The 22641-nt window shown below is 37.4% G+C and overlaps 2 protein-coding genes across 5 annotated transcripts in view; one reads left to right on the forward strand and one right to left on the reverse strand.

The window, feature by feature from the left end:
- Positions 1-1255, reverse strand: part of PUDP (pseudouridine 5'-phosphatase) — a 57922-nt gene extending 56667 nt beyond the window's left edge. Inside the window, exon 1 of the mRNA XM_066545342.1 lies at positions 1123-1255. Coding sequence (XP_066401439.1) covers positions 1123-1198 — 76 coding nt within the window. The 5' untranslated portion in view covers positions 1199-1255. The remainder of the gene's footprint in view (positions 1-1122) is intronic.
- Positions 1012-22641, forward strand: part of STS (steroid sulfatase) — a 107261-nt gene continuing 85631 nt past the window's right edge. For 2 of the 4 annotated variants that reach the window (XM_066545337.1, XM_066545341.1), the window contains exons 1-2: positions 1012-1153; positions 1990-2169. The gene's annotated coding sequence lies outside the window, so the exon portion shown is untranslated. The remainder of the gene's footprint in view (positions 1154-1989; positions 2170-22641) is intronic. The other 2 variants (XM_066545338.1, XM_066545340.1) reach the window with 2 other exon arrangements.

Below are 22641 nucleotides of genomic sequence, written 5' to 3' on the forward strand. Positions count from 1 at the left end.
TAAAATCTAAATGCAACTCGATCACTGTTTTACATAGCATAGTCATTTTTGTTTTAGAAGGTAAATGTGGATCACATTCACCTCTTACAGCCCTGAGGGAGGGAAAAGTGCACATTTCTTGGAAATACAGTGTAATTCAACAGACTTCAGAGCAGTTTTCTCAGAAACTGCAACAATTCATGTTTTGCAGAAAGAAGGCACACACCTCCAGTTGACACCTTTTAGGAATTCACCTATATCCAGAACTGCTTCCTATGTGATAACTTACAATATTTCAATAACTAAGTCACATGCCAAAATATCCCATTATTCCTCACCAGAGGGTCCTGATACAGTGAATAGTTAAGAGCAGACTTAAAAACTATCCTAGTTATAGCAACTGTTCAAACACCAAGATCTAACCAAGCTGCAGCACGGGAAGCATCAAGCTATAGAGTAACCCTGCAAAGCAGAAAGTCTACTGATACCAAAGCTAAGGGAAAACTATCAGAGTGCTCTCCAGGCTCATCAGTTGGAGAAGGTAGCCCTAAACGCTGCCGAGCGCTGTCCAGCTCTCCGAGACCCGCTGCTCCCGGCCTTCGGCAGGGCACAGCCCGGGGGGTCCCTGAGCCCCAGGCCGCCTGCCCGTCCTGCTCCCTACCCACTTTCCCTGGCTGCCAGCCCCAGCCTGCCCCTCACCGCTCTCCCCACAGCCACCCCAGCCTCGCTCAGCCCTCCGCCAGCCAGAGCGAGTACCCCGCTCACGCTCAGCCCCTGGTCTGTTACTTCAAGGCGAAATCTGCCCCCGAAAGGCAGCAAATAGCGGAAGCAGGAGAAGGAATCAACTCGTTTCCTGTTGCTTTAATCCCTTCATTCTCGTTTTAGCAGCGCTGCCCGGGGCGTTCTGGCTGCTCGCCCGGAGCGAGGCCGTGAACCAGCAGCCACAGCCTGGGCTGCTCCGACCGCGGGAGGCGGAGGGGAGGGGAAAGGGAAGGGAAGGGAAAGAGGCTGCCCGCCGCCAGCCACGGCCCCTCGCAGTCGGGGCGGGCGGGCCGGGCCCGGCGGCACGGTGGAACCCACCGCCGCGGGGCGGAGCGGAGCGGGGACCTGGCCGTGCAGGGGAGAGGGGTTCAGGCTACGCACCCAGCAGCAGCCCGTCCATGTCAAAGATCAGGTGAGTGACCGGGCGCAGCGCGGCCGCCGAGGAGGAAGCGGCCATGGCGAGGCAGAGCAGCCGGAGTGCAGCAGGAGCAGAGGCAGATGGGGCCCGCGCGGTGCGAGACTGGCCAGGCCGGAAACCTAACGGGGAGGTCGGAGTAGGGCGGCGGTTTATAGCGGCACCCGAGGCGGGCCGGGCCGGGCTGGGCCTGCTGGACCTTTGTTCTGTCTTGTTCTACTTTTTAAACAAAGTCCATTTCTCTTCTTGGGGCCTCTTATCTTGCAGAATAGCACTTCTTGCCCAGAGAGGTTGTGAAGTCTCCCTCTCTGGAAACATTCAACAACCATCTGGATGCAGTTGTGTTCAGTGTGCTCTGGGATGACCCTGCAGGGAGGTTGGCCCAGACGACCCATGGTGGTCCCTTGCAACCAGACTTATTTTGTGATTCCTAAATCCTGTTTGGTGCTGCTGGCGGGAAATACAGAACATGACATCAAGTTGACATGTTAGCCAGTGTCTCTTCTGCATGCCTGTGTAGAGATTTACAGGGGTACTATTCCACTAGACTATAGTTGAAACAAAAAGATGTAAATCTCTATGAAACTGTGAGGAAGGAGTAAATCTATCTCTTACAGGTTGCTGAGTGCAAGAATGGTTAATTGAAAGCTGGTTTGGGTGTTGTAAGTTTTTTTCTGAAACATTCAAGAAGTTCTGAAGTTCAAGAAACAAGACTGTTCTTAAGTTGAAACAAAATCTTCCTTCATGGACACATCATCCGATTTTTGCTGGGCAGCTGGGAGGGAAAGAGGGCACCTACCTCATCAGTTTTCCTTTTGTATTTTTTCATGCAGGTAACTCTCCACTGGGCATCAAGATCACTGAGGCACCGGTTGCAGAGGCAGACATGAAAAGAGCTGTAACAGGCTCCCAAGGTGACATACTGGCTGGAAGATGTGTACTGCTATGCCATTCTGTGTGAGGACACTGGTTAGTTGCAGCTTCACGTAGGGGGAGTCCTGTCTCATTTGTAGGTAGGCCTTGCAGCAATTCCTTTTTCCTAACAGTGCCTTCATTTGAATTGGCAATGTTTCACCATTTTAGCAAGTTAGTGGGGGCTTTTAAAGCCTTAACTTAATACCTATAGCTAGGTGTCACATAGCTATATTTGAATTTTAATTTAGGGCTTGTTAAGCATCTTACCTAGCCCCAAAGCCTATCCCTTGCAAGTACATTCACCTGACATATATGTGAAATGTAGACACAGAATTCTCCTGACACCTTCTCCTATTCGTGAAATAAGACAAATAAAACATCCTTGGCCTTTACTTGTACCTTTTGAATAATAAAACTTGACTTTCAAACAACAGTTTTTGAGTTTTGGGTTGGTTTTCTCTTTTTTATCTTGTCTCATTCTGTAATGATAATGCTGCTTAAGCCCTGTCTGTGTAGGCTAGGAAAAGGATTGTGTGCAGTACCTTCAATGTCTTTTAAAAATTCCGTGCATAGTTGTGAAATTGATTTCTGTGTAGGTTTAAGAAAATGGCTCCTGAGCTTTGAGGAGGTTTTTTTGTAACCTTACAATATATGAGTATTAAAAATGCCCATGGCTGTTTTGTTTCTGCAATAAACACTGTGCAACAAGTCAATATTCCAGTTTTGTTTTCAGCAAACATTTATAGTTTCTTTTGTAGCACACTTAGGTGGGAGCATAGCTAGAATCAATAGGGGTAAAATCATAAATACAGTAGGTCAAAAAAGGTGTTAACCTCTTAAAGAGAATTAAAAAAATAGTAATTTCAATAGTTATAATGGTAGTGTTATGCTGTCTTAAGAAAGAATGTGAGATTGTCTGCTGTAAGAGACAAATATTTAAAGAGGATGGGTAATGATGTTGTATGACAGTGTTACCTGAGGTACATTTATTAACTTTCTAATTAGCAAATATTATAAAAATCTGTTCTTTAATTGTATGTATGGTGAGGGAGTAAAACCTTTATTTGTTACTCAACAGATGTAGCTTTTTCTTGTTACCTTGATTTATTGTTCTAATTAGAAAAAAGTGTTTGATCATAACTTCCATTGCTTCTAGCTCCTAAAAAGAGGAAAAATTACTATTTTTAGCATGTAAATTCCCAATTTGTATGAGAAAATGAGGGTTTTGCAAAACTTGTGAGTATTTAAAGTGGAAATAAGTCATTGGCAATCTGTGAAAATAGCCTAAAGATTAAAGTGTAATACAGAAGCTGAACATTTTTAGGGTTAAATGGTCTGGGTTGCAAATCCTATGGTACACGTTTCAAGACTGTCACATTGCTGACGGGCTGATGACCTCAATTTGCTTTGCTTTGCTATGGCTCATCAGTGATAATCAGTGTGATGTTAGCTTACTTGATTCTTCAAAGCTGCGCTCAAACACAGGAAAATCTTCCCAAGATAGAAAACTGTTTAGGTTTATTCTGTGTAATTAAGTCTTTTTACTAACAGAATGAAATTAAGTAAAAGTCCAAGCAGCATGGTGGAGCATAATTTTCTAGATACATAAGTAAGAAATTGTGCTGATCTAAGTTTTTTTTGAGCTGTCTTAAATATCTGTATCTAATGACTCACCAGTAATATTTGGTTTTGTTGTTGGGTTATTTTTTTCTTGAAAGGGAGTGAAAATTTGATTTTGAGAATTTGATACTAAGAATTGTGGAATTTATTTTTTGTTTGCTTCTATTTTTTATTACTTACTTGAAGCTGGCTTTGAGTTATAAGGATTTCAGTGACTTCAGAGTTGTGGGAAGCATATTGTAGTTGAAGCACAGTAATTATGAACACCAATAATTAATTATATTCCTACAAACCTGATGTATGCATATTGAGAAGAATGAAGTTGGATGTAATAATTAAGATGTAATTCTGTAACTGGACTTGAATCCTGGAAAGTCTGAAAAACACAATTCTAACTTCATGTACATTTTAAAAATTATGTTGCTATCTGGGCATACACCAAAGCAGATATATGGTGTTGTAAGGTACATATATATCTGGATGTCCAGGTTTTTAAACACCTGTAAATTAGCTGCCTGTAGGTAGCCCTACTTAATGCCAAGCAAATCTATTTTCTCTGGTTTTGTAATAATATGTTAAAATCTTATTGGTTTTATTGTTCTTGAATGTGAGATAAAGTGAAAATACTCAGGTGCTGTGGGGTCAATAAGTATGCAACACAATGTTTTATGTACTAGGTCCTCTTAACCTTTTTTAAACTTCTATATTGTTTGAGTTTACTTTGAGGCTGGAAATTTTGTACTTCACTGAAAAGTATGTGAGTGAGTTCTTTCTTGTAGAGTAAAAGCTTCAGAATATGTTTAAGTGTTTTCATAGGTAATACATCTGATTATCAAATCAATTATTTGATTCAATAATTGCAGTTTCCTATTTCACTATTTCCTATTGTGCTCGAAGCACTGATTCACTTACCTGTTTTTTATGCCATTCATAGAAGCATCATGCACTATGTGTTTCACACAGAAATGACTGACTTTATTTTTCTTTTTCTGCAGGCACCTTGACAAAGGATAAACAGGTTATAATCTGTTTTGGTTTGAATATTAAAAAAGAATCAAAAGACTTGAATAAATCCAGTAGTTTAAATTATTTACATAAACAGCTGTTAAAACCACTATTAGTAACAAATTATTTGGAATGATTTATAATTAAATGTAAATTCATGTATCAGCTGAGATTCTCAGCAGTTGCTATAGTTAAGCCTATAAGCTTTCAGAAAATAAAACCCCTCTCAGTGCTGGATATCACCAAACATGAGCTTTTCACCTTAAGATTATGAATTAGGTGAATTGTATTGTTTCAGTTCATGTTTTTATAGGTACAAAATGGAAGATGACCATATGTCTGAAAAATTAAATAGTACCATGGAACTCCTGATCTAGGTCATGTTTTATTGATTACATAGGTTTAAAGGAGGTATATGCTCTTTTAATCAACCACATGTGTCTTCTCTCAGCCAAGCAAGCAGGGATAGGAAAGCCATGTGTTTTCTAGATTTTGGTATTGACAACCAGTTACAAGTGAGATAGTTACAAAGGCAAGGAAGATGATGTGTTGCGCTGTAGGAGAATGAAGATATGTGTTACTCACATGTGTTCATCTCAGTAAATTTAGATGAGGCACTATAGAAGGGTTGATTTTTAGATGTCAATTGCTGTATTTATTGGTGGAATTGTACAACTACAAAGTTTCTGAAGCTGGGAAAGGAAGCCTTAATATCATGCTCTAGGGCCGTTATTGCTTTTGTTAAAGTCACTGAGAACCATTTACTCTCCTTTATGGATTGTGACTTAGCTTGTTGACATACTTTTTGGTCTTCTAATAAAATATTGGCTGCACACAGGCAAACTGTTCAGGTAATTAGCAGTGTCATTGTAATGAAAATCCTGGTGTGCCTAATGGCTGGGTCCTGCTTAGCCTTCAACTATCAGGAAGATTAGAACAGAGGGGATTGCATACCCAGAAATGATATGAAGTATGGTATCCTGCTTTATTTTTTCTGTGATATGGGTTTGCTGTAACTTATTTTTTATTATGTTATAACTTTCATTATAACATATATATGTTTTAACTTTCATTATTTCATTTATAACTTCCCATTGTTACTGGAACCTAAAATATTTGTTATTATATTGGTTTTATGTCTTGTCTGCATGTGGATTTAATGCTTTTTTGTTCATTTTACTACAGTTTGATTGTTACAGATTAATCAAAATGTTTTGTATTTCTACTGTCATGGGGAATGCACATTCTGTGAACCTTTCTGAGCAAATCATCTGTAACTTGGTTGCTGGAAGTAAAGGTGAAACTGAATGCAGTCACCCTTCCAGTGTGGGTTCCAAAGCTCAAACTTTTCAAAGGCTGTGGTAATTAGATCTTCAGATGGAGAAGAGAGAGAAGGAATTGTGATTCTCAGGGTCACAAGGTCTCTAAGCTACTGATCTGAAATGCTACTTCATGTTCAGGTTTTATATGCATGTTCCCTGCTTGGGATGCAACAAGCTGGGGAGTTGAATCTCCAGAGCTCAGACATTCTGCCTACTCTGTGGCTGTGTGCCCTTAAAAGTTTGTATCTATCCAGAAGAGTTGAATAGAAATAAATGAACTGGCTGACACTCAGCCCAGAATGGCTGCATGATCAGGAGGAACATGCTGACAGCCTGGCAAGTGCAGGGAGGCAGCTGGAGGCCAGCTATCATACAGTACTGTGACCTTTCTTTCTTTCTTTGCAGTGATTCTCAGCTTCTAGAATTATCTAGGCAGAAAAGCAATAGTACTGTACCGATACATATAAAAAATAGCAACTCTGATTGGGAAGCAGAAATGGTGCAGAGAGGAGAAGGGACAATGCCTATAAGAGCTAGCCAGCTTCTTGAGTCCCCATTGCAATGCCTAACAGAGCTAGCCAGCTTCTTGAGTCCCCATTGCAGCAGAGTTGTATTAGACATCCAGGCTGTTCCTTACTGTGGGAAGTGGCACTTTTCCTTGGCTGCCAGAGTTAGTGTGCCTCCCAACCAAGTCATAATTCAATTTTTTGAATTCTCTTGCCCCAGAAGTTACTGCCCTGTTCTCCTTCTGCCATGTACAGACAAACATACTGGTAGTATACCTCAGAACATGCTCTTATGTACAGGCAATGGCAAATAGGCTTTGTGACTGCTACCATGTAAGGCACTGAATAATCTTTGGGTGAGGAAATAGTTCCAAAACTAGGCTGTCCACTTACTTTAAGTTCATCTTATGTTTACCTATTTTAAGGAATTAGGTTCTGTGTATTGTAACAAAACAGATGTTGCTTTATTTCTTATTTTAGATATTTCAGTTGAAATGTTCTTTGTAGAAGATAAGTAACAGACACTTGTTTTCATAAAACTTTTATAAAGCAAGGAACACCACTTGTAAATACTAGTACAGTTAGATGGTTAGATACTAGAGATACCTAGAAGAATGCAATGAAGTTCAAGTGTTGTCAAGCCAGTCAGGCCCTGACTTTTTTCCCTAAGACAGCTAGCTCCACTTAATCAGGTAATCTCAAACATTTTCACATTGAGTTCAGTGAGGTGAATGATTGCTTACAGTGACACTGCAGGTTTGAAATAGTCCTATATTTCCATTTCATGTACTTACATATAGGTAAGACCACAAGAGACGTTCAAGATCTAAAAGAATTCTCTGCAATAGAATTGTATAGGCTTAAAATATGTGTCCAGACATTATGCTTAAAATTTTCTGAATCTTTCAGTGAAACTTTTGCTTTGCTAGGATATTCTGTGTTTTTCCTCTACTCTTATTTTTTTTCTTTTATTTTACAATTTAATTTCTTTCATCTACTATTGTAACTTATGCTTTCTGAAGCTTTTCGTATTTTGATTGCTCTTCAGCATTTTAGGTTTTCTTAGAGAAGTCCACCACACAAGTACATTTACTGTAGCTGTGGGGTTTATAAATGACAAATAGAAAGTTATTTTTTGCCTTCTTAGTCCCAGATAGATCAACACGTTTGAATTAACATAAGAGCTGAATTACTGTCTTTGCCATAGTTTGGTTTTTACTGCTGATTAGTCAGGTTGTTCCCCATATTGTGCCAAGCTCAAAACTTTTGTTGCTATTTGTCCCATTTAAAATTTTCTTTATGGTTCACTTCTATATGTAGTTTCACTAATTAAGAGGAGTCAGTATCATGCTTCAGTGAAAGAGATCAGGGACAGTATCTCTAGCCCATTAAGAGCTTATTACCTCATACAGTTCAAAATCTCTTTACGCATTTTTAAGTATGAAAAACTACTATCTTGCAAGGCTAATGAGGCAGATATCTGCAAGAATCTGTGCTACAGAATGAATTGTAGCATTCTTTCAGAAATGTTGTATGTGTCATTTAGACCAGTGACTGCTACAAGCAGAAGGGAATAAGTATTATATTAATGACTGTGTTTGACAGCCTGGCTTCATAATCTGTTTTTCACTGACTTTTCCTTTTTATGCTAATAGTTATGCTCTCGTCTGGAAAAATTAGACTAATACAACTTTCCAAAAGCTATTAACAAGACTTTTAATATTAAGATGGCTATATATCCTAATGTGCCATGCCAAAACTAAGCTTTTGTTGTGGTCATGAAATGGGGCATGGTTAAGGGTGTATTCTGGAGCTGCAGATCATGGAGGAAAGCGTACAGGCTTCAGAGGGCATAGAGCTTCACTCAGGATGTGGCATTCTTGTCACCAAGCATCAACTAGGTGAACTTTCTGAAGTTGGTGGAAATAAAGTAAAACACTGTCTGATCTCAATTTTTCAGTATTTGGATGATTGTTGATTCTTGGAGGACCTGCCAACATGTGGGGACATGAATATCCATATGCTTTTTCTGACTTCATCACATCCAGGAAATAAAATTAATGATCTTGTAGATAAAATGAAAAATATTTTCCTGCCTGTTCAAGCCTATCTTTGTTTAAAAGTCATGTTCTGTTTATGACTCGCAGTAGCTTAGACCAGTATTATTTGATAGTCAGAAACTATGGTTATAGCAACTACAAAACCTGAATCTTTCTTCTTGCATGGCATAGCCAACACGTTCTTCCAGCTGAACTCCCATGTGTAAGTCTTAACAAAAGTTAATCACAATCATTAAAAAAACCTTTAGACCAAAACCTTTAGACAGTGTTTTAGAGTTCTATGTACAAAAGCTTTTGCGACTTCCTCAGACCTGTATAAAGTCCTCTGCAATCCACAGATTTTACAAGTTCATGTACTGACTTTCTATCAAGATACGTACATGACTACACAATTTTCAGAGGGAAACTTGCCAATGTTGTTTTGGACTAAGCTGAAGAATGAAGTTAAAGCATCTTTTCTCACTGAGGATTTTTTAATATTCTCTAGAATCCAATAACCCAATTTGTACATAGTCCCTAGAACAGCAAAACTTTTATCTTTAAATTCTGTGTAAATGTCTTTCAAAAATATCCTTTGAAATTAGCTATATTCCTTGGGTTTCACTATGATAAGAGAAGTTAACAAATACCCTGTGTTTCATCTTACCTCTGTTGCTGCTATGTTTCATTTGAATCTAAGTAAAATACAAGTTTGTATTAGGAGATTTATGTGGAAGCAAAAGAATTTACATGTGCACCAACATCCAGGCAGGCCAAGATAGCAGTGTATCATGTTTTGTTTTTACGAAGACACTGTACCATACATGGTAGATGAACATTTAGTTGTGTGGTAAAGTTGGATCCTAAACTTCTGAAACTTTAGCAGAGATGTTTTGATGAACTGAAACAAAGGGCCTGACTTGCTGCAGCTCTGCCTTACCACTAAAATCCAGTGAAAATTGAGAAAATTGAGTCATGCATCCTTCTTCCTCCTTTTCATCCCAAACACTAATTAAAACCATAATTTCCTTTACCAGTTCAATGAATTGAACTCTTTTATACATATGAACATTCATAAATAAATCGGTAGGTACTAACTCCCAATTTGTGACCAAAAGTCCAAAGTACCTTAAAAAATAATGTTTCTAATATATTATGAAAGAAAAGAAATGGACTGTGTGTTCATATCTGACTCTGCGTTTCCGTGTGGAAAAAGAAACCCAAACCACAAAAGCACCTGTTGGCCAAAATGGAGAATATAATCCATTAAGTAACATGGATCATTGGAGAATACATTACTGGGTGGCATAGTACTCTATTGGCCATGCTTAAATGCAGCCTCCCTGTTGGCATTTCAGTTTTCACTCCTGCTTAAGCTTTGAACTCAGCAAGTAATTGTCACTTTAGCACCCCTTAGTGATGTTTAATCAAACATGGAAAAGAAACCCAAACAAACAAACCCCCTCTATTCAGTCTTCATTCAGTACTCAGATATGAAAGGATGTTTATTTTTACACTCATTACCTCATTGTAATTTTTTGCATACTGTTACAGTTGGAATGAATAGATCTTTATACACTGCATTTTGGTTTTCCATATCAAATGCCTTAAATTGTCATGCTAATTTGCATAGACAAGTCTGCTTTTTATCTATATTTTGTCATACATATCCTTGTTTTTATCATTACTTTCTTCTAATTTACATAATCATAAGGTTTTGAATGAATGTCAATAATAATTTGTTTTAATAAAATTTACTGGAAGTAGTTATTATTCATTTAAGAGCTGCTGTGTATGTACACAAGAAATGTGTTTTGTCAGTGGATGTTGCTTCTCATCTGTTGTATCTCTAGTACTTCTTTTGTCCATATACAGGGGGTTTTTTTTATACATTCTAAAATATTGTTAATCTAAAGTATAATTAGTCAAAGGGATTAAAAAGTAATTTTTAATTACTTTTAATTACTTTAATTACTTTTATTTTAGAGAGATTGACAAGATCTTTTTAAAATGCTTTTTATATTCACTTACTAAAGCTTTGAATAAATGCAAAACAATAGTGCAGGTTTTTTTTTTAAGATAGGGCTAGCATTTCCCATCAGCATTTGAGATAGAGAAAAGGCTGGTAATTTAAAATTCTTTCAAAGTTGTTAAAGTGGAATGTTATTTTAAAATAGACAGAGGAGAAATGCAGAAGAAAGCTCAGGACAAGCTGTACTGATTTCCTGAACCACAGAAAAATGTAATTTAAGCTTTGCATTTAGGCAGCTCTTCAAAAATCTTGGTTCAATTTGATTTCTCACAGTCATTGTGAGCTCTTAGGTTTTGCCTGGAAAAAAAGTAAAATTTCATACTTAGGTTTTAAGGCTTGGATTCTGTTAAGTTTCATCAGCAGTGGTTGTCACAAATCTTTGGACATCCATCTTTCTCTTCCTGATCAAATTTCCTCGTGAGAAATACATAAATTGGGGTGAGGAGGACAATAGCTAAGAAGGAAGGTAATATGTCAACTAGCTAGGACTTTTTGAAGTTTAATGATGATTTTTCATGTTAGGGTCCTTGGGCTTTCTGGAAGCAGTCATTTTCTGGGAGCTTAGAAACATATAGTTTCTAAGACAATTCATATTAAAGAAACCAGGATGGGATATAGTGTATGGTATTTATAAAAAGAGAATCTCAAAATATCCTGTGCCTCCAATGGAAAAGTTTGAAAAACGCTGATCTGAAATTATATTTTAAAAGGTGTTTCAGTGTGGTTTGTGTAGAATTGCTGTGTAGATATTCTGTAGGAATGCTTCCCATGTATACAGAAGGCAGAAATGTACTTGAAATTCTGGCATAGCCCTTGTTTTCGAAAAATACAGTGCAAATTCATGAAAAAGTCTTAACAGAAGATCTTCAGTAACAAACTAAAATAAGCATCTTGATTAGGCATATCTATATATCCATTATGAGGACATGCTGAAATTGTTTCGTAGTAGTGAAGCAGTGTCTTATCAAGAAATCCTGTCAGTCTTGTATAAATTATCTTTTTCAATGTTGTCCTTCTTCCCCTCCATTCTTCTGTTTCACTTCACATGACTGGACTTTGTACCCACATACTGATATGTGTACAGCCATTTTGTTTGCATAGGAGAGGCAAAAACTGAAACAATTCTGTGCTGCAAGGTAAAACACCCTTTCTGCCCCAAAGTCTTTCCCTTATATGTAGTTTATATTGTAAATATTGGTGTAATGTGTAGTTAGAGTTCATATTCTTTCACAGCTCAAAGAAATTCCTCATGACAGGAAGTTAGCAATTATGAGAAATAATAACATTCAATGTTGTCTTTTCTGCATTAGCTTAATACAATGTATTTTTTACAATGAAGAAGAGATTACTGAAACCTTACACTCATATCTATAAGATAATATCAAATATAGTGGCAAACTATTTTGTAACAGAATGCACTTTGTTATCAGGTATTGCAATGGAGTAGAATATTCCCTGCTTTGAACAGATTATAAAGAGTATAAGCATTACTTTAATTGTGAGAACATTTTGAAGAAAATAGAAAGCAGGGTCTTTATGAACTAGAAGATTTTCCGTCTGTGCCACAGCAGTTTTTTCTTAGCACTTCAGTTCTGGTTGTTTAAAAAGTAATGTTGAAAGTGTATGTAATTTTGATTATGGAGCCTGTTTCAAGGATCAAATGGAAATGAATTGTTAAATAGTTTTGGAGGGGGGTAGGTTCTGAAATAAGCTTGTAGTTTTGAAGTGACTGGTTCATGGTGCAGTGTATGTAATCTGAAAAAGTCCATTCAGTTCAAAGGTGGAAGTAACTTTTAAAAAGATATTAAATAAATCTAATCTTTTCCTTTGTAACCTCATACACATTCAACTTGCAAACTGGGAGTAAACACAGCTACTGAGGGGAGAGTATCCGTAAGAGGAATCTCTGAGATAGAGGAGAATGGCAAAGAGTAACAGAGAAAGGGAAAATGTAAGAAAAAATCATCACTTCTGGGTAGGTTGTATCTGCCAGGCTTAAACAAAAAGATTGCATTGCAGCAACCATACTGAGACAAGAAGAAGGAAGATGAAAGAGAAGCCTATATAACCAAAACAAGTGTTGGAACAGAATCTGACCATACATATTGCTTGTTATGCAGTTTTGTAATGACTCATTAATAATATGTATTCCATTCATCCTGTTTTTTTACAAACATGTCTTTTGCTTTTGCCCTCAGGATGCTGTGTAGGTGGATTTTAGTAAATCCGTGTTAAAGCCCCATCAGTCCAACGGCTGAGGCTGCGCTAGCGCAGAGGAGAGCCCCAGTCCCCAGTAGGGAGCACTGTGTGCTGCTGGCCCGTGGAAGAGCCCATGTCGAGGGAAGTCATGGAGGAGGCAGGCAGCGAGGCACAGCAGCACTGAGAGCAGTGACTAGTGCTAGAGAGGCAGTGACAATAGCAGCGCCTGGGCAAGCAGAATCGGAGGAGTCGAGCCACTGCATCCGAAAGGTATTTAGCCTCAGTTTACATCGATGGCACACTGATACGGGATTCTTGAGTAACAAGGGATTGGAAATAGGGTAGAGCAGGGTTTAGAAAGATAAGGATTGCAGAAGAATTTGTGGGGCGGTTTCTTGATTGTAGGAGCGGAAGTTTGGGAATGAAGATGAATGAAATAAAAGTAGTTCAGGTGAGAAGTTAACTTGAGAGCAGGACTACAGGACAACTGAGATGGCTTTTTAAGATGTGCTTAACAAGAATTGTGACTATGGCACTCTAGGCTTTGAACACACAAGTTTGAACAGTTTCAGGTATGCACTGATTTTGGATTTTTTTGCATCGTGGACCAAATTTTCAAATTTTGTGCAAAAATGGCCTTTTTGTTTACCGTGCTAAAGAATCAGATGACTAGCCATACTCATAAGGAAATCTTAGGGTACAGATCTCAGATCTGTTTTTCTCTGTTATTGTTTATATTCTGCACTACTGACAGAACTGACTATTATGATGAAGAAAACTAGAAGCTATTGACATGGATTAGTCACTTACAAGAGTAACTCCTAGCATCCAGGTCCTCTATTATTGTAATAAATAACTGGGTATGTTCTCTACTATAGCAGTTGTCTAATAATAGCAGTATTGTCCTGAAAAAGGCATTTTGGACAGAGGAATTGATAGGTTCTTTCTCATTGATTAACAGAATCCATCCTTTAAAAACATAAGGTTGTGTTGTACATAAAGGCACAAAGCAAAGAAAAACATAGTTTTTAAAAAACTTATTTAAAAACATTCTCATACAGTTGGAAAAGTGTGTTATTTGCTTCAGAAATACTGGCAGCATGCTCTAGACCAAGCCAAAAGATAATGAGACCCCTGGAGCTATTACTGAGAAACTTTCAAATGTTAATGGAAAAGTTAATGCTGGTGTACCACAAGAAAAGGTGTGCCATAAGAAAATAGAAAAATGCCTTTTCTGAGTACCTTTTAGTTTATTTATGATCTTATAATGTTGTACAAAATGAGGTGAAAATGAAAGAAATTCCTCTAGTTTTGAGCTACTGATAACTTTCATTTTGTCATGTTGGAATTTTTCGTCAACAAAAAAGAATGCTGTTTTGTTTTAACAGCAAGAATTTACAAGTTTCATAGAGTTCCTATGTAAGCAAGGAGTAAATAACCAGAGAAAAAGAAGGGGAGGAAGGAAGGGAAAGAGCAAGAGTTTCCTACTTACACAGGGCAGAACAAGATACCTCTGGCTTAAATTGCTGTTTTTCCTGTATTGTTGTAATACAATATTTGCATTTTTACAGTTTATTCAGGTATTTTTATTTTCTGTCTGTCTCTAAGAATACACTTAGCCTCTTCTTGTATTGTAGACATATATTTTTTGTCTTAGAATTATTTGCTGTTTCAGTGTCCTTCATTTTAAGAAATTAATTTTATTTTTTACTTAATCCTATGATGTTTAAAGTCTATCCCTCAAATATTTTTCAAGCTATGTATAGACACTTTTTTATTGATGGGAAAGTCAGTTATTCTTTTGTAGAATTAGTGAAATTGGTAAATAATCAAATCATTGGAATTGGGATACAGATTTGGTTAATGTGTATATATTTTGTAAATGTCTTTTCGTTTTGTCTTCCACATTTTTAGCAGACTCTTGGTCTACGTAGTTTGCAACTGACTACAAACTACTACTGATTGAAGTCTGAACTGCTATATAGCCACTATGCAGCTCATAATCCTTTTCTTAATTGTTTAAATGTTCTTTCTAGGGTAAACATTTTCATGGTTTGTAAGACCTCCTAATTTCATTATCCTTACGTGTTGTTTTCAATTCTGTTTTGCAGTGATTGTATTTTATTTTTAAGCTGTTTTGTACTTATATTTTTTAGTGAATAATGCTAGTAGAGTATCTCCATTAAAGGTGGTTAGAAAATTATTACCATCTTACTCCCCCCTCTCCCCTTTTCTAAAGCCCTTTTTTCATTATGGTATTTGAGGGGAAAATAGAAATGGTGAATGGATAAAGCTATTATGTTTGTTTTAATTTTGTATTAGGTGCTAAAAATTGGGTAATTTGAGAGTTAATCTTTTAACTCAAGTCAAAATAATGCAGTAAAAATATCTCCCAGCCTAAAAGAACAAGAAAAGTGGTTTGTGGTTTTCTTTCTCCTTGCAAGTGCTAAACAGGCTATTTTTTGTGTTTAAAAGTAAGGGAGAGTAATTTCTTTTTTAAATTGCCTCATTTAAAAAAGAAAATACTTTTTTTGGTTTTAACCTGCTTTTCTTTCCTGCTAGAATGACTTTTGTCAAAAAAATTCCAAACAATTCCATTCATAACTATTTGCAGAATGAGGACAACATTCCATGGATGTTAGTTGTAGCACAAAAGTAAAATAAACCAGATTTTCCAGTTTTAGAAACTGTAGGGAAGGAGCTTGGTCTTTAATAAGCCACTACTTGTCTATTTTTAATGTCTCTTACCCATGCAAATTAAGAGGAAGGAGAAGATGTTTGTTTATGTCCTGTGAGCCTCCTGCTTATAGCAGTAACATCATAAGTCAGTTGGTCTCAAGTGATTTTTTTTTTTTTTTGCTTAATAAGTTTTACCATTTCTCTCCCTGGTAAAAAGCTCACTTTTAGATCTAGATGGATTCAGTAACAGCAAAGAAATTTTTGGCTCCTGGTAATCAATGAAATTAATTTTCCATTGGATCCATTTATTCCTTTTCATTTTAAATGAGGTGGGTTGGCCCTGGCTAACAGCCAAGAACTCACAGAGCTGTTCACTCCCTGCCTTCCCCAGGGATATGGGGAAAAATCAGTAGGGATGCAAGTGAAAAAATTGGTGGTGAAATGAAGACAGGAAAATCCCTGTAAATTGGCAAAACCATTTGGGGCATACAAGTTAATTTATTAATAGGTAGCATAAATATTTAATTAGTGGGAGTATTGGGAAACAAAACAAAACAAAAAAAAGACAAACATTTAATTTTACAGGAAAAACAGTTTTCTTCCCACTCTCCCGGGTTCAGCTTCAGATTCCTCTCTTTCACTTTCCTAGTCTCCACACCTTCACTCCAGACATGTCCTCCTGTGTTACTGCTGCAGGTTGTGCACAGTCCCTTCAGGGAGGCACTGGGTGGCACACCAGGCTGTAGTCAGTGCTTGGCAGTTTCCTTATGCTACTTGTTGTTGCTCCACAGACCACAGTGCCTTTGGGCACGTTCCTGATCCAGTGTGAGACACTTCCTTCTACTCTGGCCTTTTTGTTCTTCTTCTTCCTCCTCTCCCACTGCTCCTCACTCACAGCCTTCTCTCTCTGTTCCTCCCACCTCCAGTATTTTTGTCCTTTCTTAAATATGTTTTTTTAAGGGCTCACCTGTGATCAGCAGTGGGTCCATTGCAGAGCTGGCCAGAACTGATTATATTCAGCACAGAGCAGCTCCTGGTCTGTCCTCAGAGGCATCCCCTGGAGTGCCCCTCCACTGTCAAAACAATCTACCTCTTCTTCTGCCTCTCATGTGACAGGACAAACATTTGCATCACTGTTTCATGATTGGAATGAATGAATTTCCCATGGTGTGATGGGAGTCAGGAGAACACGGAAGATACTTGTACATGAGTGGTGTAATGACCATAATGTTCACTGTCCATGTGACTTGCTGAACAGTGCCCATGGACAGTGACAGACTTTCTCTTACCATGTATCAGGAACTGAAGTGTTTTTTCTTCTGTGACAAGGACCTCATGAAGGAAAGTAACAGGATCTGGTAATCACCAGGCTGTTTTGGTTGCCTTGTGAGTGTCGCTTGTAGGAAAGTGGGCAGGGAGTAGATGGGCTGAGCTCACAGTCTGTTTTCTGGTCGCCTCTGACAAGAGCTTCTTGATATCTTGATATCCTGCTTGAATAAATTCTGTTCTTTTAGAACTATGTCAAAATAAAGTTTATTTTTCTAATCAGATTTGTGACTGCAACCTAAACACATTGGCTATAGCTGACTTCAATTAGAGAATTACCAATATTCCTGTAAAATAATCATTGCTGTTGGTTTGATCACTCTGGTCTCTTTTGTTTTAGAGTAATGAAAGAATAAAATATTTAAAATGGAATATTCATCATATTGCTATACAGTCTGGAAAGGAAGAATACTTAAATGAATCCCTTGGAGGAAAATTTTGCTACTGATACTCCTGAGGAATTGTCCCCAGTTCTTAGATTTCTAGTAGGAATTACTACTCACAGAAAAAGAAATTGTTACACCAGTAAGGTTGGGAGAGTGCATCATACTAATTGAAATCTCCATGTTTGTTTATTACAAAGAGGGATTTTTTTCCATATTTCATGCTGAGAGCCTACAGACAACCAACAGGGTGGAATTTATTTCATGTAACTATTACTTTTGTATAAATCTAGTCTAAACTAAGTTTTAAGGCTTTCTAGTCTGTGGAAAGAGGTCATGAGCATTCCTTCCAAAATTTCTTTATACCAGTCTTAAGAAAAAAATTAAGGTGCCTGTATCTTCCTATTGATTAAAAAGAAAGCTTAGGTAATTAGCTCAGACTAAATGCCTTACTTGAAGATTAATAAATTCACATGGATTTTCACTCATGGTTTGTACCATGAGTGTTTACTTGCTGTGGGCCATATAGGTACTTAAATTCTACATGGGTAAAATCACTATTGGTAGAATTTAGCTTTGTCTTAATTTTTCTATCTGGTACAATCAGCAACATTGAGAGTCCTTAAGTGTTACCATAATGACAGTATAAATAACAATAGAGCTCATATAAAAATAATAACTCCTTGAGAACACACTAATTCAAATGCCTTTTTTCTTTAAATGAAGTATTATTTTGGAAATGACAGCATATTGGGTAATTTTCTTGCTGTGCTACTTGTTAACCTTATGTAGCAAAGAAAATTAACTTGCCATTTCCCTGCAATTTTCTCTGGTAAATCCCTCTGTCTAGTAAAGTGATTGTAGGTAGAGGAATATGGTGTTATAAAATCCAAAGCTTTGATCGTGACAGACTCCAGAGGATTCCATTAAGTAATTCAGGGGAGAGAGGTGGGTTTTGTTGGGGTTGTTTGGGTTGTTGGTTTTGGTTTTTTTTTTGTTTGGTTTCATGTTTTCTTTTGATAGACATTCAAAGGCTACCATTTCAGTGAAAAGGGTTTAGAATCTGCTTTCAGATTAAAGGAAGATAAAATTCAGTGCTCAGTGGTTGGTTGTGCTACTGTCCCTTCAGTGACTTAGAGCAGGACCTAAATTCCAACCTTCAGATCACAGATTCCAACCTGTGCACTGTACCTATGAAGGCATGTGTTGTTGAAGTTGAGTGTTTTAATCCAATACTATTTGTTAAAAGAACTTCATTTAAATTTTTTTAAACATTTCAATGAATATGAATGGAAACTCAAAGGAGACTAGTTTGGCTGCAGTTAGGCAAAGGTGAAGAGTTTGTAACCAGTCAGTGAGATGAAGCTGTGGTTTAATCAAATTAACATCAAATTAACAGTTTGGTTACATCCAGTTCAAATGGATGTAACCAAACTGTTAATTTGATGTGTAAGAGTCACAGTCTTGCAGAGCTTTAGATTCCTTATCTCCTTGCATAACTCCAAAGTGCAAGATTTGAGGCACGTAAGTTCTTCTACATGTCCATTTGACACTCTTGAAGAAGGCGTTCTCAAAAATAGTCTTTTCACTCAACATCTGTGTATATTAAAAAAACCCTGACTCAACATCTTTCAAAATTGTAAAGTAAGCTAAATATAATGGCTGAGTTTAGCTAAGCCCTCAAAGTATGTAAGAAAAATTTATTTCAATTGGTTTGGATACTTACATCTAGTCTCCAGTGAGTGACATGACATAGTTGCTAGTAATTAATTACTCGCGATTGGCTTTTTTTTTTGTTTTAAAAGATTTTTCATTCTGAGGATGGTGCATAACTGGCAAATAAGATTACTACCTGTTTTATCTCGAGGATTTTCTTACGTTGCTGACCAGAGCCCATAACCAAAATCAACTTTTTAATAAGCATTTGGCTAACGGACAATTTTGTGAAACAGTAGAAGGGTAAAAATGTATGTGCTCTAATATGTGCATCTAATTATATAGGATTTTTTATTACAAATAAAATAATTACATTATATCACAAAAAATTATATTTTACTCCATTCAGGCTATAATTTGCTACCAGAAAGAATGTTTATTATTTACTAATGCTCCTTTTAAGTTCTGTAATTTAGTTGAGACAAAAGTAGAAAATTCTTGAGAGACCATTTTAAAAAGATACCTAAATTAAGCTTAGATCTGCTAGGGGCTCTGTGGCTTTATCTCTGTTTCATTCAGATTCAATAATTATTCACACTTAAGAAACATGATTATTTGTTTTAATGTTTTTCTCAGCTTATAAAGTGAAATTTCTTTCTTGCAATGAGAAAACTTTTAGTTGATTAAATACAGATTTTCATATATGTATATAGTTAGGATGCATACTGAAACATAATGAAAAGTTTCAGAAAAACAGTTATATTACATCAAAGATTCAACAGATATTACCGACTTGTAAGAGAATTAATTGAATCTAGCGAATCTTAAACTGCTACCATAAAATAATTATACATAATATAACTTTGCCATTTCTTAAAATTTAAAAGCTTATTCTTTTTTTTTTTTTTTTTTGTCACTAAGCTGAAGAATTTTCTCTGCAGAATCTTATGGAGGGCAGGGCTTTCTCTAGTTTGTTTACATTGTGATTTTTTTATGACTTTATAGAAATTTTTGGAGTTTGAGCATTCAGTTAAGCAAGGTAATTTTTTTTTCTTTTTCTGCATACTGCTTAAGGATAACACAGCATTTTTTAATGAGGTCAATATCTTTAAGTGTTGCTTATTTCATCAGAAAATACCGTACCTTCAAGGATAAACTATATTAAGCATTTTCTCAAAGGGTTCTGTTACATTAAAAGAGTAGTTTGCAGATAAATTGCTTAATCAAAGTTAATAAAAATGCTGAGGTGATTCAGTTGGGAAGAGATCTTTCAAAGACTTTCATTTAATTGTTCCTGTAAAAATGCATGTGTCTGTAGTAGTCAGATGATTATCCAGCACACAGCTGGATAAACGCATCATGTGACGGGTGAGCAGCTGGCTCGTGGGTCAGGTGCAAGGGGTTACAGGGAACAGATTGACTGGTGACTTGTCACTAGTGAGGTTCCACAGGGCTCCATTGTAGGCCCAGTACTCTTCAACATCTTCATAAACAATGCAGGACTGGAAAGTATACTAACTAAACCAGCCAATGATGCTAAACTGGGAGGAGCTGTGCACTTCTTTGAAGGCAGAGAAACCCTGCAGGGACCTCAACAAATGAGAGGACAGGGCAATCACCAGCCATTTGAAGTTCAATAAGGGCAGGTGGAAGATCCTGCACCTGGGATGGTGCAATCCTGGATGTATAGACAGACTGGGGACGGAGAGGCTGAAAAGCAGTGCCAGGAAAGGGGCCTGGGGCTCCTGGTTGATGGCAACTTGAACATGAGTCAGCAGTGCCCTGGCAGCCAGGAGAGCCAACCCTGTCCTGGGGGCATCAGGCACAGCATGGCCAGCTGGGCAAGGGAGGGGATTGTCCTGCTCTGCTCTGCACTGGGGCAACCTCACCTTGAGTGCTGGGGGCAGTTTTGGGTGCTGCAATACAAGGAACACATTAAACTATTAGAGAGCATCCAGAGGAGGGCCACAAAGATGGTGAAGGGCTTTGAGGAGAAGCTATATGAGGGGTGACTGAGATCATTTGGTTTGTTCATCCTGGAGATGGGAGACCAAGGGCAAACCACGTTGCAGTTACAACTTCCTCATGAGGGTAGGACGAGGAGCACACATTGATGTCTCTGGTGATCAGTGACAAGACGCGAGAGAATGGCCTGAAGCTGTACCAGGGAAGGTTTATATTGGATATTAGAGAAAGGTTCTTCACAAAGAGGGTGGTTGGACACTGGAACAGGCTCCCTAGGGAAGTGGTCACAGCATCAAGCCTGACAGAGTTCAGGAAGTATTTGGATAATACTCATGGGCAAATGGTGTGACTCTTGGGGATGTCCTGTGCGGGGCAAGAAGTTGAACTTTGGTGACCTTTTTAGGTCCCCGACTTAGGTTATTCTATAATTCTATGACAGCCATATCTTGAGTCAGTTATTCTGATGGAAAAAAACAAAAACAAAAACAAACAAACAAACAAACAAACAAACAAACAAAAAACCAAAACTAAACAAGAACCCCCCCCCAAAAAAAAAAAAAACAAAAAAACATCCCCAAACCTCTTTAGCCAGCATTTTTTAATGAAGAAAATAAAAACCTAAAAGAAGTGGTTGGTGAAATAGTGGGTTGTGGATCTGTTTGGGGCTTTTCTTTCGTTCATTTATTCTTACATATTTATACTTTGGGTTTTTTTAATGCTAATAGAAAATATGTATTAGAATCCCAAAAATACAATTTGGAGATATGTAGAAAAAGTAGGACATGTGTATATGCCCCCACATACACATGTATATGTGCATATGGATACATCTGTGTGTATATGTGTTCGTGTCTATAGGTTCCTATACAGTGATTTAAGTATTGTAGGTTGGAATAGGATATGTGAAATACAGATTCTTATGTGGCTATTGTTGTAGGAGATTAGGCACCTCTTGAATCTATTCAACTTATCAGCCACCTTGGAATGGAAGAAGCTACTTTCAGTTCTATTATATCATGGGGAAAGTGAAGCAGAGGTTAAAACTTGCACTTACGTGCCCCATATGCAAAAAAGAAGGAAAAAAGTTGCCAGATGAATGTGAAACACAAGCCTTCAAAGCTGATGCCTACTGAAAGGCCATCTAAAAAGTGTTACAGAAGTAAAAAAACTAAAATCAAATTGTTTCAATGCAAGAAACCAAACCACAAGTTAATCAATTAAAAATAAACAGTAACAAATCCATGAAGGTTAAGAGATCCATGGAGAGATATTCATTACAATGTTCTCCTCTCGAAAATGCCTTTAATGCTGGCTGCCAAAAGCTAAAAGGCTGTGCTAGTAAAAGATTTTTTTGCCAGGCTTTTTTTAAAATCTTTTCTTAAGCATTTGAATTGGCTCTGGACAGAGAGGAAACGTTAGCTGGAAGCTTCATCTGATTTTGTGTTTTCATTTTTCTGTTAGGTCTACATATGCCTGTGTTTTCACCAGGAGAAACCCTGGTGTAATACAGAGAGCCCTCAGCATTCTCAGAGCTTCATTCTTCTCACGTCTTTCCCTTTTAGCTCCTTTGAATTTCTTTGCTGTTGTCTGTTCCACTCAATTTCATCCATCTGATTCTTCTTGCTTTCTATGCACATCCTTTCAAGACATATGAAAATCTGTTGCAGAAGGAGTACACCAGAGAAATCATAGTTGTTTGGATTATTTTTTCCCTGTTTCCTTGTTGATTTCACTTCAGGGACATGAAATCAGGTGAAGGCAAATAGCTCAATGTGTGAATATCTACAGATATTCCTTCAGTGTAGAGAGGTATCCAGCAGTAATGTATCAGAGACAAC

This window comes from Molothrus aeneus, chromosome 2, assembly GCF_037042795.1.
Source record: "Molothrus aeneus isolate 106 chromosome 2, BPBGC_Maene_1.0, whole genome shotgun sequence".
Lineage (NCBI taxonomy): Eukaryota > Metazoa > Chordata > Aves > Passeriformes > Icteridae > Molothrus > Molothrus aeneus.